Genomic DNA, 12,283 nt, shown 5'->3' on the forward strand with positions numbered 1-12,283 from the left:
TATCATACTCTCATAAAGTAAGTACTATTGATCGAAGGTATACTCATACAGTTGATTTGACAATCTTAACCTTCAATTACGGTTAAAACGATTTCCAACTGCAGTAAAATAAAATTTGGGAGAAAAATATTGAGGTTGACGACGACAGTCAAGCAACTCCACCTTCCTCTACCCCAAAATCTTGACTACGTTTAATTCTCTTCCACGCTCTTTTCCCCTTTATCTTCTTCTTTCAAATCCCTAATTTCTGCCTTCCTCAGTATTTGGTATTTACGATTGCAGATTGAATTGCTTCGCACAAATTCAGATGTGTCCTCTAAGAATAATTTTGATATTTCTTTCAGCTACCCTCGCTGGATTTTTTGTGCTCAAGAATCTTAAATCTGGGGATGAAAATCATATTCCTGTTTCACCCAAACCTAATCAATCTTCCTCATCTTCGTCTTCGTGCAAGGTAAATTTGATTTCACATTTTCATATTTTTTAATTGGATTTTGAAGCTTTGGTGTGTTTGATTTTGAAAGTGTTTTGGTTTGAATTGAAGGAAAAGGTAATGTCAGCAATTGGTTCGGGCTTTTGGACGTTGGTGGATATGGCTAGTGGTCGGTATCTTTGGAGGTATTTTGCTTCTGGCACAACCAAAAGCTCTGCTTAATTCATTTCTATGTTAGAGATTGGTAATTGTTGTACTTGATGTTGTTTGATGATGATGAAGTTGTTTGAAGAAAATGCATATTGGTAACTGTAATTTGTACCTACTCAGGAAATGATGATAATTGTTGTTGGTGATCTATAATGTAATATTGTGGAACCACTATATTTGTACATACATTTACTTGTTTGTAACTCAGAATCAAATTTTCCTTCCTTTACCCTTAATTTGTTCTCGTGTATCTGCAATGATCTCATTGTTACTTTGTTTGCTGTATGACTAGCATTTCCCTACCTAGTTTAGTGAAATTAGGTGACATAGCTCTTTTATATAGTTGCATTTATGACCTTGGAACTCAGGGAGTATTTGTGTATTTATGCTTCGATTAATCTTCTTTATATGGAACCAGAGCCAGATAATGTGGATGCCTTCAAGTCTGAAGATTTAGCATGTCGGTTATGCACATGGTCATTTAAATTGCAGTCGAATGTGTTCACCATAGAATCATATAATTCTACCATTTAAATATGTTTGTAAGAAAATTTACGAGTCTGTGTAATTTTATAACTTTCTCTTGATTAGAGACAACCATAAAAATTTGGATTTCATTATATCTAATCCAACAAAGGTAGAAATCACATACTACTGTAATATTAATTATCACCTATTAAATGGGTAGTTGACAATCAATGTTTCAATTATTGGCCTTTTGAACTTATGACTTGAGTGTAATATCTGTATTATGCATATTTGTAGAATGATGTGATTCTACAATTCAATTCTAAAAACTCCTTCCGGTTAAAGGTAGGATCCGATTCTCACAACTTTGGTTTTGCAGTGAATGTAGCTTCTCTCATACACATTCAACGTTAGTAATACGCTTATTAAAATAGATATGGAATATATAGCCATTTTTTCTTTTCTTTTTAGAATTATGTATTGAATGTGAAAGAGGGGAGAAACATTCTGGTTTGTCGTAAATTGTACAAGGTGAATAGTCGACTACATCAGTAGATAATAAAAAGTTCTTCAGTGTTGCTGACAGCAATGAATTAGTGTAAGAGAGCTGAGATTATCTAAAAGGCTGAAATGAAGAGGATGCTGCTTTTGACAACATGAGCATTGCAAGATGTGCTCTCCAAATGCCACTCAAATATCATGTTTACTATTTAGCTGCCCACTTTAATAGAAAACTTCATAGGCTTACCATTTTAGCAGTGCATTGCCCATGCTGCTAAAGCTTATCCTTTCATAAGTGCTGTGCGGTTCCCCATCAAGAAGTTGAGCAAGGAAATGCATGGTAACTAACATTATAAAGGTGAGCAACTTACTGAAGGAAAAAGAATTGCACCTGGAGACTCAGGACTTTCAAGGACCAAGGATCTACCACTTTGTAACTAAGCTTCTGATAACCATCTAGCTTCAGTTCCTTACTTATTGCTCCCACAATAGTTGATGTATTACTTTTGCATGCCTGGTAGCTGTTGTGTGGGTTTAGTCTTAGTGATCAGATTACTGTCATAGGTTCAATGGATTTGGTGGGGTAGAATACAAAAGTTGGGTTCTTATCTGTTCAAGAGACATGCTTGCAACATGCAGCAGAGCGTTAACTCGATCTCCTTGTGTTGGTGAATCGCACATTCCCAATTCAGCTGTCCATTTGCCTCAGCACGTTATTATCTCAGGTCTCTACCATAGTCTCTGACAAATTCTTTTCATTAGGATTCAGGGTTAGACACTTAATTATAACTTATAATAGAGACCCTGTAAACTGTTAGACCTGGGAATTATTTTCTTTTAACATGTTGTTTGGTTTTGCAGAAAATATTTTTATGCACTACGTTTTTCCATGAAAATTATATTTCAGTGGAAAGGGCAAATGACAATTAATTTTCTTTTGTTTGGTTTGATGGAAAACTCTTTAGGAGAATGGAAGTGTTGGGGATGGAAAAGTGGAGGAACTGGTTTCCTTCCGATTTGGAGGAAAATATTTGCAAAGTGATGGAAAATTCTTTTTCACCTAAGTTTTCTATTTTTAATTTCTTTCTCAAATCAAACTATAGATATTAGGCGAAAATAAATTTCCAAAATATATTTACAACCCAACAATCTCTAATATAAAGTTGATGGACAAAGTCACTAAGCCCGCTAGTATATTATCATCAGAAATTTGTTTACTCCTTTGAAGATCAATTTTTTTTGGTATTTTAAGGGGATAAGAAGGGGAAATGAAACTATAATTATTATTGTTATAACTTGTTTGGATTTGATAATAGAATGTAAATTGAGATTGGAGACAATTAAAGCATTCCGTTGCTTCAGCATGTCCGCCATTTTTCTCAAGACATTGCTCACAGTCAGCACCTCTTCCCATGTCCCAACCCATGGATCAAGATTCAAGATTTGGATTTGTAATTGAAATTGTTAATAAATGAAGGCTTCCTTTGAATTACAAGATTTGTCTCCTCTAGATTCCATCTTTGGTGATGAGAAAATTTTATCTTGTATTGTTTGAAACCGTCTCATCATGAGATGGACTCATATAATTAGTCTATTTTAATAATTAATCATTTTAAAATTATAAGTGATCAATTTAACAGACTAAATGTACACTGACACGTCCAATAGAGATAGTTTTATCATAACAACGTCTTATTTAAGAATTTGTGGAAGATTTTTAGGGCTTTATTAAATGTCGCTACCATTTTTATTGTGTCGCTACTAATTTCATTTTGTCGCCACCCTTAATAAATATAATTATCAATGTTGCCATTCTCTCATTTCATATTTCTATCTATCTATCTTCTCTCTAAAATAACACTCCCAACTAAACTTAAACATCGAAACAATATGACTAATGAATTTGGTCCCTAAAATATTAGATTTTTAACAATAAATAATTAAATTTAAAATGTAATTTTTTTAAAAATTTTAAAAATAAATTTTAGTAATATATATATATATATATATATATATATATATATATATATATATATATATATATATATATATATATATATATATATATATATATATATTGTAACCTTCGTTTTTTTCTTTAAAAAAAAATAAATAACTCCTCATTAACAAATAACTTCCCACTTCTCCCTCTAAATCTTATAACTAACCTCGTTTACCCACTATAAATTAAACCAATTACCCGTAATTCATTCACATTATTACTCACACTTCCTTTTTCTCCTACAAACTACTTCCTCCATCTTCCAATTGCTTAAAATTTAATCAAGAAAAGACAAGATTTTGATATTAAAAGTATAAATTTCATCTATTTGTTAGAAATTTTTTTTTATTCAAAACCCCCAAAAAATTATGCTATTAATTGAAAAACACCCATCTTTTATTTGAAAAATGGAAAAAAAAAAGTATTTCTGACCTTAGTTTTCCGGCGATACGGCGGTCACCGGGTTACCACCGGCATGCGACAACGGCCACCGGAGCCACCGCCGGCCGGCACCTTCTTCCATCTCCCTCTTTCTCTCTCTCCCTTTCTCCTTCTCTCTTCTTTCCCCTGTTTCTTTTCGTGGGTATTGGTAACCAATACTAAATTACCTGAGTTTTCTAAAGCACCTTTTTATATATTTTATTTTTTTATAATCCTTTTATTATTTAAACTTTGTCCTTTTCTTTTAAAACTATTACTACTAATCTTTAAAATTTTAACTACATTTTAAAATTTGTCATTTTAAATAAATTATAAAATATAAATCGAGAGTCTTTTAATTTATTTATTTCGATTGGGTTGATCGGGGTATTAATTTGAGATACATTATTTTATCGTGTAGACAGCAAATTCGTAGACAAAGATTATTAGAAACGTACGTTTGTCTAGGATCACGTGACAAGGTAATTCTCAATGTCCATCTAATTAGGACTATTCCATTAATATTATGTGCTAACTGGTAATTAATGTGTTTAAATAGAATGCATGATTTTATTTGACATTATTTTATATGATATTAAGTTTTATATATTCTCAAATTATATCTACTATTATTTTTGTCAAACTTGAATTTATAATTACTATTTTGATAAAATTTGTATTATTATTTTGATAATGAAATTAGATACGGTTTAATTTGAAAGAGAAATACTTATAATATTATTATTTTGATGAAAGTTATATTATTATTTTAATAATAATTTTAAATGCAATTGAATTTGGGAGAAAAATATTATGATATTAATATTGCAATTGAATATTCTTGAGATATATTTTTCTTGGAAAAACCTATGATCATAAATTAAAATGTATAATGTATGTTTGCTTATATGTTTGTGTGCTCGCGACTAATTATTAAAATATATTAAATCACGTAAAGTGTAACACGAGGGAAACGAAGCTCTTATATTTGTTGTAATCAAAGTATAAGGGTGATGAACAGGTTGTCCTGTTTGGTTAGTATACTTGCCGACAGGTATTATTATTTCTGATACTTGATACAATGTTTGGTCTTCCTTCTATTTGTTGTGATCCAAGTAGGAGGGGTGTGCACACTAAGGTTCCCTAAGACTACTTTGCTGACCTTGAATTATTCGGGGTGACGACCTCTTGATGAAGTCGGTATAGGGATAAAGCCTCAGCCTACTGGCATTCTCGTTCTCTCAAATTAAAAATTGATTATGTGTTTGTCATTATTAAGTATCAAATTAATAAATTGGTTTATGTGATATTATATATATTGTTTTCACAAATTGTTTTTTTTAAATCTAGCTATATATTATTTTCTAAAATTATTTCAATTTGATTATATTTATTTTCTTAAATCATTTTCAAACTTAATCGTTTTAGGGGATGGAGTTGGAATTACTCAATTTCCTGATTTTGGGAGTTTTTCCCTTGTCTTTCTTGCATTCTTATGTTGCAGGTTATTGATTGAGTGGGAATTGTGGAGTGAGGATCACCTAGAAACATAGCTTTTATTAGAGTCGTATTTCAGTTTAAATTTTACCTTAAGTTGTTTAAATTTTATATGGACATAGATTGCGCTTCAGTCTTTTCTTATGTTGTAAGACCCTTTATTGGATTTAAAGTTATTAAGTTATTTCTTAGTCGTTAAGCCTTACATTTTTTTATTAGAAATAGATGTGGCAATAACACTTCCATGAGTAGGTTTTGGCTCATGTTTTTCATTAAAAGTGTTTTCAAAAGTTCGACCTATTCTAAGGGTGTTACAAAGTGGTATGAGTAGCTTTGGTTTGTTTTGGTCAAATCTTAGGGTCGTTTAGGATTTAAAGTTTATAAAGGCTTAAATTAAAAATAGGTTAAATGGTACAAGGTAAAATTATTTTAAATAATTTAAGTAAGTTACAAATAAAAATAAATTATGAGAGTGTGGACGAATGGATTTATTGTTTTGAAGTACTTTTAACTACTTAGTCGTAGTGTGTTATTTCTTTTAATTATATTTTCGTTGTCTTTCGTTTTTTTTTTGTTAAATGCCTCGATTCCGTTGGACTGCTTGGAAAAGTGTTAGAAATTTTCGTGATGCACCGTACCACCTTTCTATGAAAGCAAGAGAACCCATTTCCTCATATATCTATCGTCTCTGTGTATGCATAGAGAACTGCCACCTACATAAGTATCATGGCAACTCTGATTATAACACACCACTTAAGCAAGCAGATGTCCTTATTCGAACCTTAAGTGATGTAGGCCCTTATGCCGAACTTAAGAAAGAATACAACGACATAATGAAAAACGGGAGACCCAATTGGGAAAGGTATGCGGATGAAAATGAGAAATGGTTTCTTACTCTAGAATATTTAGAAAAGAGGATGATCGATGCTAAGCGAAGTGGATTTATAATGTATTTGGGAGCTTCTATGACTACGAGGATGAGAGTGTCGGGGAAGATGATAACACCTATACCATACCTATACTTATTCAATCTGAAGATGAAGAAAACTATGAACCTAAGGAGGACTATGTGGAAGATCCTGAGGAGGATTTTGAGGAAGAGCCAGTTCGAAAGTGATTTTGATGATTACTTGTTAACTAGAAAAATGGGATAGGTTGGAATTTGTTAGCTTTAGATTATTTTGCTAGTTGTCTTTATTTTTGAACAAGGTTGATTTTATTTATTGTCATTGGATTATTATTTGAAAATTTTTATTAATGAATATTTTCATGAGTCTTTTTATGTTGTGTGTGCAAATTGTTTCCTTGTCTTTTCTTTCAATCTTGAATATTGAGAATAAGTGTGTATGAACATGATGGAAACGTTAGTAGTAAACGCTTAGTTTCTTATATAGGCAGCCTATGCAATACCCGAACATTTACACTCGATCTCGCAGGCATCAACAAGCAAATAACATGGCTGAAACACCTGAACAATTAGCAGATAGAGTGAGGGTACTTGAGCAGTTGTCACAAAACATAGGATTACTAGTGCAAAACCAAGCTAACAATATGAACAATGGAAATGATGACCCCCAAGCTGTCATGGCTAAGAAGATTGCCACTTTAAAAGCCCCTATCTTTGTTGGGAAAGAGGACTCTATGCTATTAGAGAATTGGCTATGTGACATGGAGAAAATCTTTACTACAAACGGAACACCTGAGGCCCAAAAGGTTAACCAAGCCACGTTTTACCTACGTGAGGATGCCGACACATGGTGGGAAAATGAGGGACAAACCATTAGTAACCAACCAAACTTTGACTGGGATTCTTTTAAGGTTGCTATTAGAGGTCGATTCTTTCCTGAACACATTAGAAGACAAAAGTGCAGTGAATTCAATAGGCTGAACCAAGGGAAGTTTATGAGTGTCAAGGAATATGCTCAAAAGTTTAATGAGTATGCTAAGTTTTGCCCTAACATGGTCCCTGATGAAGTTTCTAAGGCACAAAAATTTAAGGATGGTTTAGCTTTCAGGATACAAACTAGGTTAGGAGGAAGTACCTCATCTACCCTTGTAGAGGCTTATGCTAAGGCTTGTAATATGGAGAGGATCTTACAAAAAGAAGAAGATGTTTTAGGTAGAAACAAGAGGAAAGACCAAACTAATGCGTATAGTCAAAGTAATGATAAAAGACCTCGCTTTGGGGACAATAAGGGTAATGGTAGGAACAATCACCACGGAGGGGGATAAAACAATAGGAACTAGGCAAAATGAAAACCAACAAAGCAATGGTAATCAGAGGGCCTGGGTTTGCAAGAAATGTGAGAAAAGTCATTCGGGCTATACGTGCCAAGGCGAACCAATTAAATGTTATACTTGTGGCGAAGCTGGACATAAGGCTAATTATTGTCCTAAGAGGCAAGGTGGAAATCAACCAGGGTAGAATGGACACAACAAGGGCTATAACAACAATGGAGGAGGACCCAGGAACCAAAACTTCAATAACCCTCTCTAACAATATTCAAGCAGAAAATGGTTCAGCAAATGACAAGTACAACGCCAACAACAATCAGAACAACAATTGCAACAATGGAATTGGAGGATGCACTTTCAATGGGAGACTCCACGTTATGAGCAAAAGGGAAGCTGATTTGGACGCCAACGTTGTGACGGGTACTTTTCTTGTAAACTCTAAACCTGCTTTTGTACTCTTTGATTCCGGAGCTTCACATTCCTTTTTATCTCAATCTTTTATCGAAAAACATTCCTTTAAACCTTCTTCTTCATGTCAAGCTAAGGTAACCACACCCTCAGGTGAAACCTTTCTTAGTAAGAACCTTTACTTAGGTATGCCTATTGTTATCTTTGAAACCGAGCTACCCGCAAACCTTATTGAATTAAATTTAAAAGACTTTGATTTCGTTTTGGGGATGGATTGGTTAACGAAGTATCAGGCTAAAATCCATTGTGCTAAACAGAGAATTATCTTTAGAGGCCCTAAGGGAAATAAACTAACCTACCAAGAAGTTGCTTTCGAACCACCAAAGACCAAGCTTATCTCCGCCTTAAATCTCCAGACCCATCTTAGGAAAGGCTACCCCGTATATTTGTGCTATGTAAAGGACACGAGCATGAAAGAGGACGAGTTAGGAGAGATACCTGTAGTTAAGGAGTTTGTTGATGAGTTCCCAGATGAGATTCCAGAGATGCCACCTGTGAGAGAGTTAGACTTCAAGATTGATTTAATTCCGGGAACATGACACATTTCAAAGGCACCTTATAGGATGGCACCTACCGAGTTGCAAGAGTTGAAGGTACAACTTGAGGATTTGTTGGATAAAGGATATATAAGACCAAGATAACATCACCTTGGGGAGCCCCAGTATTATTTGTTAGGAAGAAAGATGGAACATTGAGACTATGTATTGGTTATAGGGATTTAAATAGTATGATGGTGAAGAATAAGTATCCACTTCCTAGAATTGAGGATCTATTCGATCAACTTAGGGGTGCAGGAGTATTTTCAAAGATTGATTTGAGATCAGGTTATCATCAATTACGAATTGCAGAAGTGGAAATAGCCAAAACAACTTTTCGAACGTGGTATGGCCATTATGAGTTCACAGTCATGCCCTTTGGACTCACTAATGCGCTTGTGTCTTTATGGACCTTATGAATAGGACTTTTCAGCCTTATTTGGATAAGTTTGTAGTTGTTTTTATTGATGATATTTTATTATACTCTATGAATCGAGAAGAACATGAGGCTCATTTGAGGAAAGTTTTAGAGATTTTAAGAGAGAATAAGTTGTATGCCAAGTTTTCAAAATGTGAATTCTGGTTGGAAAAAGTAGCATTTTTTGGACATGTAATTACAAAGGATGGAGTAATGGTAGATCCCTCGAAGGTTCAAGCAGTAATGAACTGGCCTACACCCATTAATGTGACAGAAGTGAGAAGTTTCTTAGGTCTAGCCGGATACTATAGGAGATTTATGAAGAATTTCTCGAGAATCGCTCAGCTTATCACTAATTTGATGAAGAAGACCACTAAGTTTCAATTGGATGAGAAGTGTGAAACGGCATTCCAAGAGTTAAAATCAAGGTTTACTTCTGCTCCTGTGCTGACCTTACCGAATGAAAGTGGAGAATATGAGGATTATACAGACGCATCTAAGAATGGACTAGGTTGTGTGTTGATGCAAGATGGGAAAGTAGTAGCATATGCTTCACGACAACTTAAGTCGCATGAGAAGAATTACCCCACACATGACTTAGAATTGGGAGCTGTAGTCTTTACATTGAAAATTTGGAGACATTATTTATTTGGAGTAAAGTGCAAGATTTATACTGATCACAAGAGTTTGAGGTTCTTGTACACTCAAAAGGAGTTGAATATGAGACAAAGACGATGGTTAGAACTCATTAAGGATTATGATCTGGATTTGAAGTATTGTGAAGGAAAGGTAAACAAAGTAGCTGATGCTCTGAGTAGGAAGTCAAGTCATATAATGAATGCATTAATTTTAGCAGATGAATTGTGAAGAGATTCGTAGGATGAACTTAGAAGTGGAAGAGTATGGATATGTGGGTACTCAATTGAATGGAATGACGATTGAATCCGACATTTTTGAGGAAATTAGAGTGAAGCAAGTTACGGATAACTGGTTAACTAAATTGAAGAAGTTGAAGGAGGATGGTCAAGCGCCTGAGTTCGAAAGTGATGAAAATGGTGCATACCGCATGACGAGGAGCTTAAGACTAAGATTATGACTGAAGCCCATAATTCCCCATACTCAATACATCCTGGTGGTGATAAGATGTACAAGGATCTTAAGAAGAACTTTTGGTGGCCCAAGATGAAGCGTGAAGTTGCAGGCTTTGTAGCGAAGTGTCTAACGTGTCAGAAGGTGAAAATTCAACATATGAAGCGGGGGGGAAATTACAAACATTAGAAGTACCTGGATGGAAATAGGAGTCGATTTCGTTGGAATTTGTAGTAGAATTTCCAAAGTCGAAAACAGGGAAGAATGCCATATGGGTGATAGTGGATCGATTAACAAAAACAGCAAGGTTTATAGCTATGAAGAATACTTGGACAATGCAACAAATGGCGGACGCGTATTTTCAAGAGGTAGTGAGATTGCATGGTATGCCTAAGGACATTGTATCGGATAGAGATTCGAGAAGTCTGTCCAAATTTTAGAAGATGCTACAAGAAGCAGTGGGCACGATACTAAATTTCAGTACTACATTTCATCCAGCAACAGCCAGTTAAACAGAGAGAACGATTCAGACTCTTGAGGATCTGTTAAGAGCATGCGTTATGGATTTTGGTGGATCATAGGAGGATAATTTGATGTATGTAGAGTTTTCTTACAATAATAGTTTTCATTCTAGCATAGGAATGACACCTTACGAAGCTCTATATGGGAGAAAGTGTAGGACTCCTATATGCTGGGATGATGTAACTAGGACCAGAAATGGTGGAGGAGACTACAAAGAAGGTAAAGATGATTTAGGAACGTATAAGGGGTGCGCAAGATCGTTAAAAGTTGTATGCAGACAAAGGAAGGAGAGCATTAGAGTTTGAAGTAGGTGAAAAAGTTTTGCTCAAAGTGTCACCAGCCAAGGGTGTCATGAGATTTGGTAAGAAGGGTAAGTTGAGTCCTCGTTTTATAAGTCCTTATGAAGTATTGGAACGAATTGGGGAAGTAGCCTATAGATTAGCCTTACCTATGAACCTAGCCAAAGTCCACAATGTCTTCCATGTATCCCAACTCCGAAAATATGTCCATGACCCTTCCCATATCATACAACCTGAAACCATTGAACTTGATAAAACCCTTACCTTTGAAAAAGAACCAATAAAAACCCTTGATACCAAAACAAGATGTACCCGGAACAAGGAAATTACATGGACGAACCAACAAACCGAAGAAGCCACATGGGAAACCGAAGTTGACATGAGAAAGCGGTACCCCGAACTTTTCGAACAGGTACGTTGAGTTTCGAGGACGAAACTTTTTAAAATAGGGGGGTGATGCGAGTCTATCAAACCATCCAATTTCTTTTAATATTTCAGTAGTTAACTTTAAGTTCGAGGACGAACTTTTGTTTAAAGGGGGAGTGTATGTAACAACCATTTTTTTATGTAACATCCCTTTTTAAAAAAAAATAAATAAATAAATAACTCCCCATTAACAAATAACTTCCCACTTCTCCCTCTAAACCTTATAACTAACCTCATTTACCCACTATAAATTAAACCAATTACCCGTAATTCATTCACATTATTACTCACACTTCCTTTTTCTCCTACAAACTACTTCCTCCATCTTCCAATTGCTTAAAATTTAATCAAGAAAAGGCAAGATTTTGATATTAAAAGTATGAATTTCATCTATTTGTTAGAAATTTTTTTTATTCAAAACCCAAAAAAATTATGTTATTAATTGAAAAACACCCATCTTTTATTTGAAAAATGGAAAAAAAAAAATATTTCTGACCTTAGTTTTCCGGCGATACGGCGGTCACCGGGTTACCACCGGCATGCGACGACGGCCACCGGAGCCACCGCCGGCCGGCACCTTCTTCCATCTCCCTCTTTCTCTCTCTCCCTTTCTCCTTCTCTCTCTTCTTTCCCCTGTTTCTTTTCGTGGGTATTGGTAACCAGTACTAAATTTCCTAAGTTTTGTAAAGCACCTTTTTATATATTTTATTTTTTTATAATCCTTTTATTATTTAAACTTTGTCCTTTTCTTTTAAAACT

The 12,283-nt window shown here is 34.6% G+C and overlaps 3 protein-coding genes across 3 annotated transcripts in view; all 3 read left to right on the forward strand.

The window, feature by feature from the left end:
- The first annotated feature begins 68 nt into the window (after window positions 1–68).
- Window positions 69–879, forward strand: LOC130812546 (uncharacterized). Its single transcript, XM_057678058.1, has 2 exons — window positions 69–454; window positions 545–879. Exons 1-2 carry the CDS (start codon window positions 308–310, stop codon window positions 653–655), a joined length of 258 nt encoding a protein of 85 aa, XP_057534041.1. The 5' UTR covers window positions 69–307; the 3' UTR covers window positions 656–879.
- An 8,522-nt stretch (window positions 880–9,401) lies between these two features.
- On the forward strand, window positions 9,402–10,815 carry LOC130813533 (uncharacterized mitochondrial protein AtMg00860-like). The gene is made up of 2 exons (XM_057679372.1): window positions 9,402–9,704; window positions 10,690–10,815. The coding sequence occupies exons 1-2, from the start codon at window positions 9,402–9,404 to the stop codon at window positions 10,813–10,815; spliced, it is 429 nt and encodes a 142-aa protein (XP_057535355.1).
- A 103-nt stretch (window positions 10,816–10,918) lies between these two features.
- Window positions 10,919–12,283, forward strand: part of LOC130813534 (uncharacterized) — an 8,148-nt gene continuing 6,783 nt past the window's right edge. Inside the window, exons 1-2 of the mRNA XM_057679373.1 lie at window positions 10,919–11,018; window positions 11,077–11,510. Of these exons, the coding sequence (XP_057535356.1) occupies window positions 10,919–11,018; window positions 11,077–11,510 (534 nt within the window). The remainder of the gene's footprint in view (window positions 11,019–11,076; window positions 11,511–12,283) is intronic.

This window comes from Amaranthus tricolor, chromosome 5 (genome assembly GCF_026212465.1).
Source record: "Amaranthus tricolor cultivar Red isolate AtriRed21 chromosome 5, ASM2621246v1, whole genome shotgun sequence".
NCBI classification, from domain to species: Eukaryota; Viridiplantae; Streptophyta; class Magnoliopsida; order Caryophyllales; family Amaranthaceae; genus Amaranthus; species Amaranthus tricolor.

Excerpts from the sequence above, each read along its gene's own strand:
- LOC130813533 (XM_057679372.1), top strand. The coding sequence starts at position 9,402 with ATGGTAGATCCCTCGAAGGTTCAAGCAGTAATGAACTGGCCTACACCC. Across the intron at positions 9,705-10,689 it reads CTAAGAATGGACTAGGTTGT|AGATTCGAGAAGTCTGTCCA; the intron begins GTGTTGATGCAA and ends TGTATCGGATAG.
- LOC130812546 (XM_057678058.1), top strand. The coding sequence starts at position 308 with ATGTGTCCTCTAAGAATAATTTTGATATTTCTTTCAGCTACCCTCGCT. Across the intron at positions 455-544 it reads CATCTTCGTCTTCGTGCAAG|GAAAAGGTAATGTCAGCAAT; the intron begins GTAAATTTGATT and ends TTTGAATTGAAG.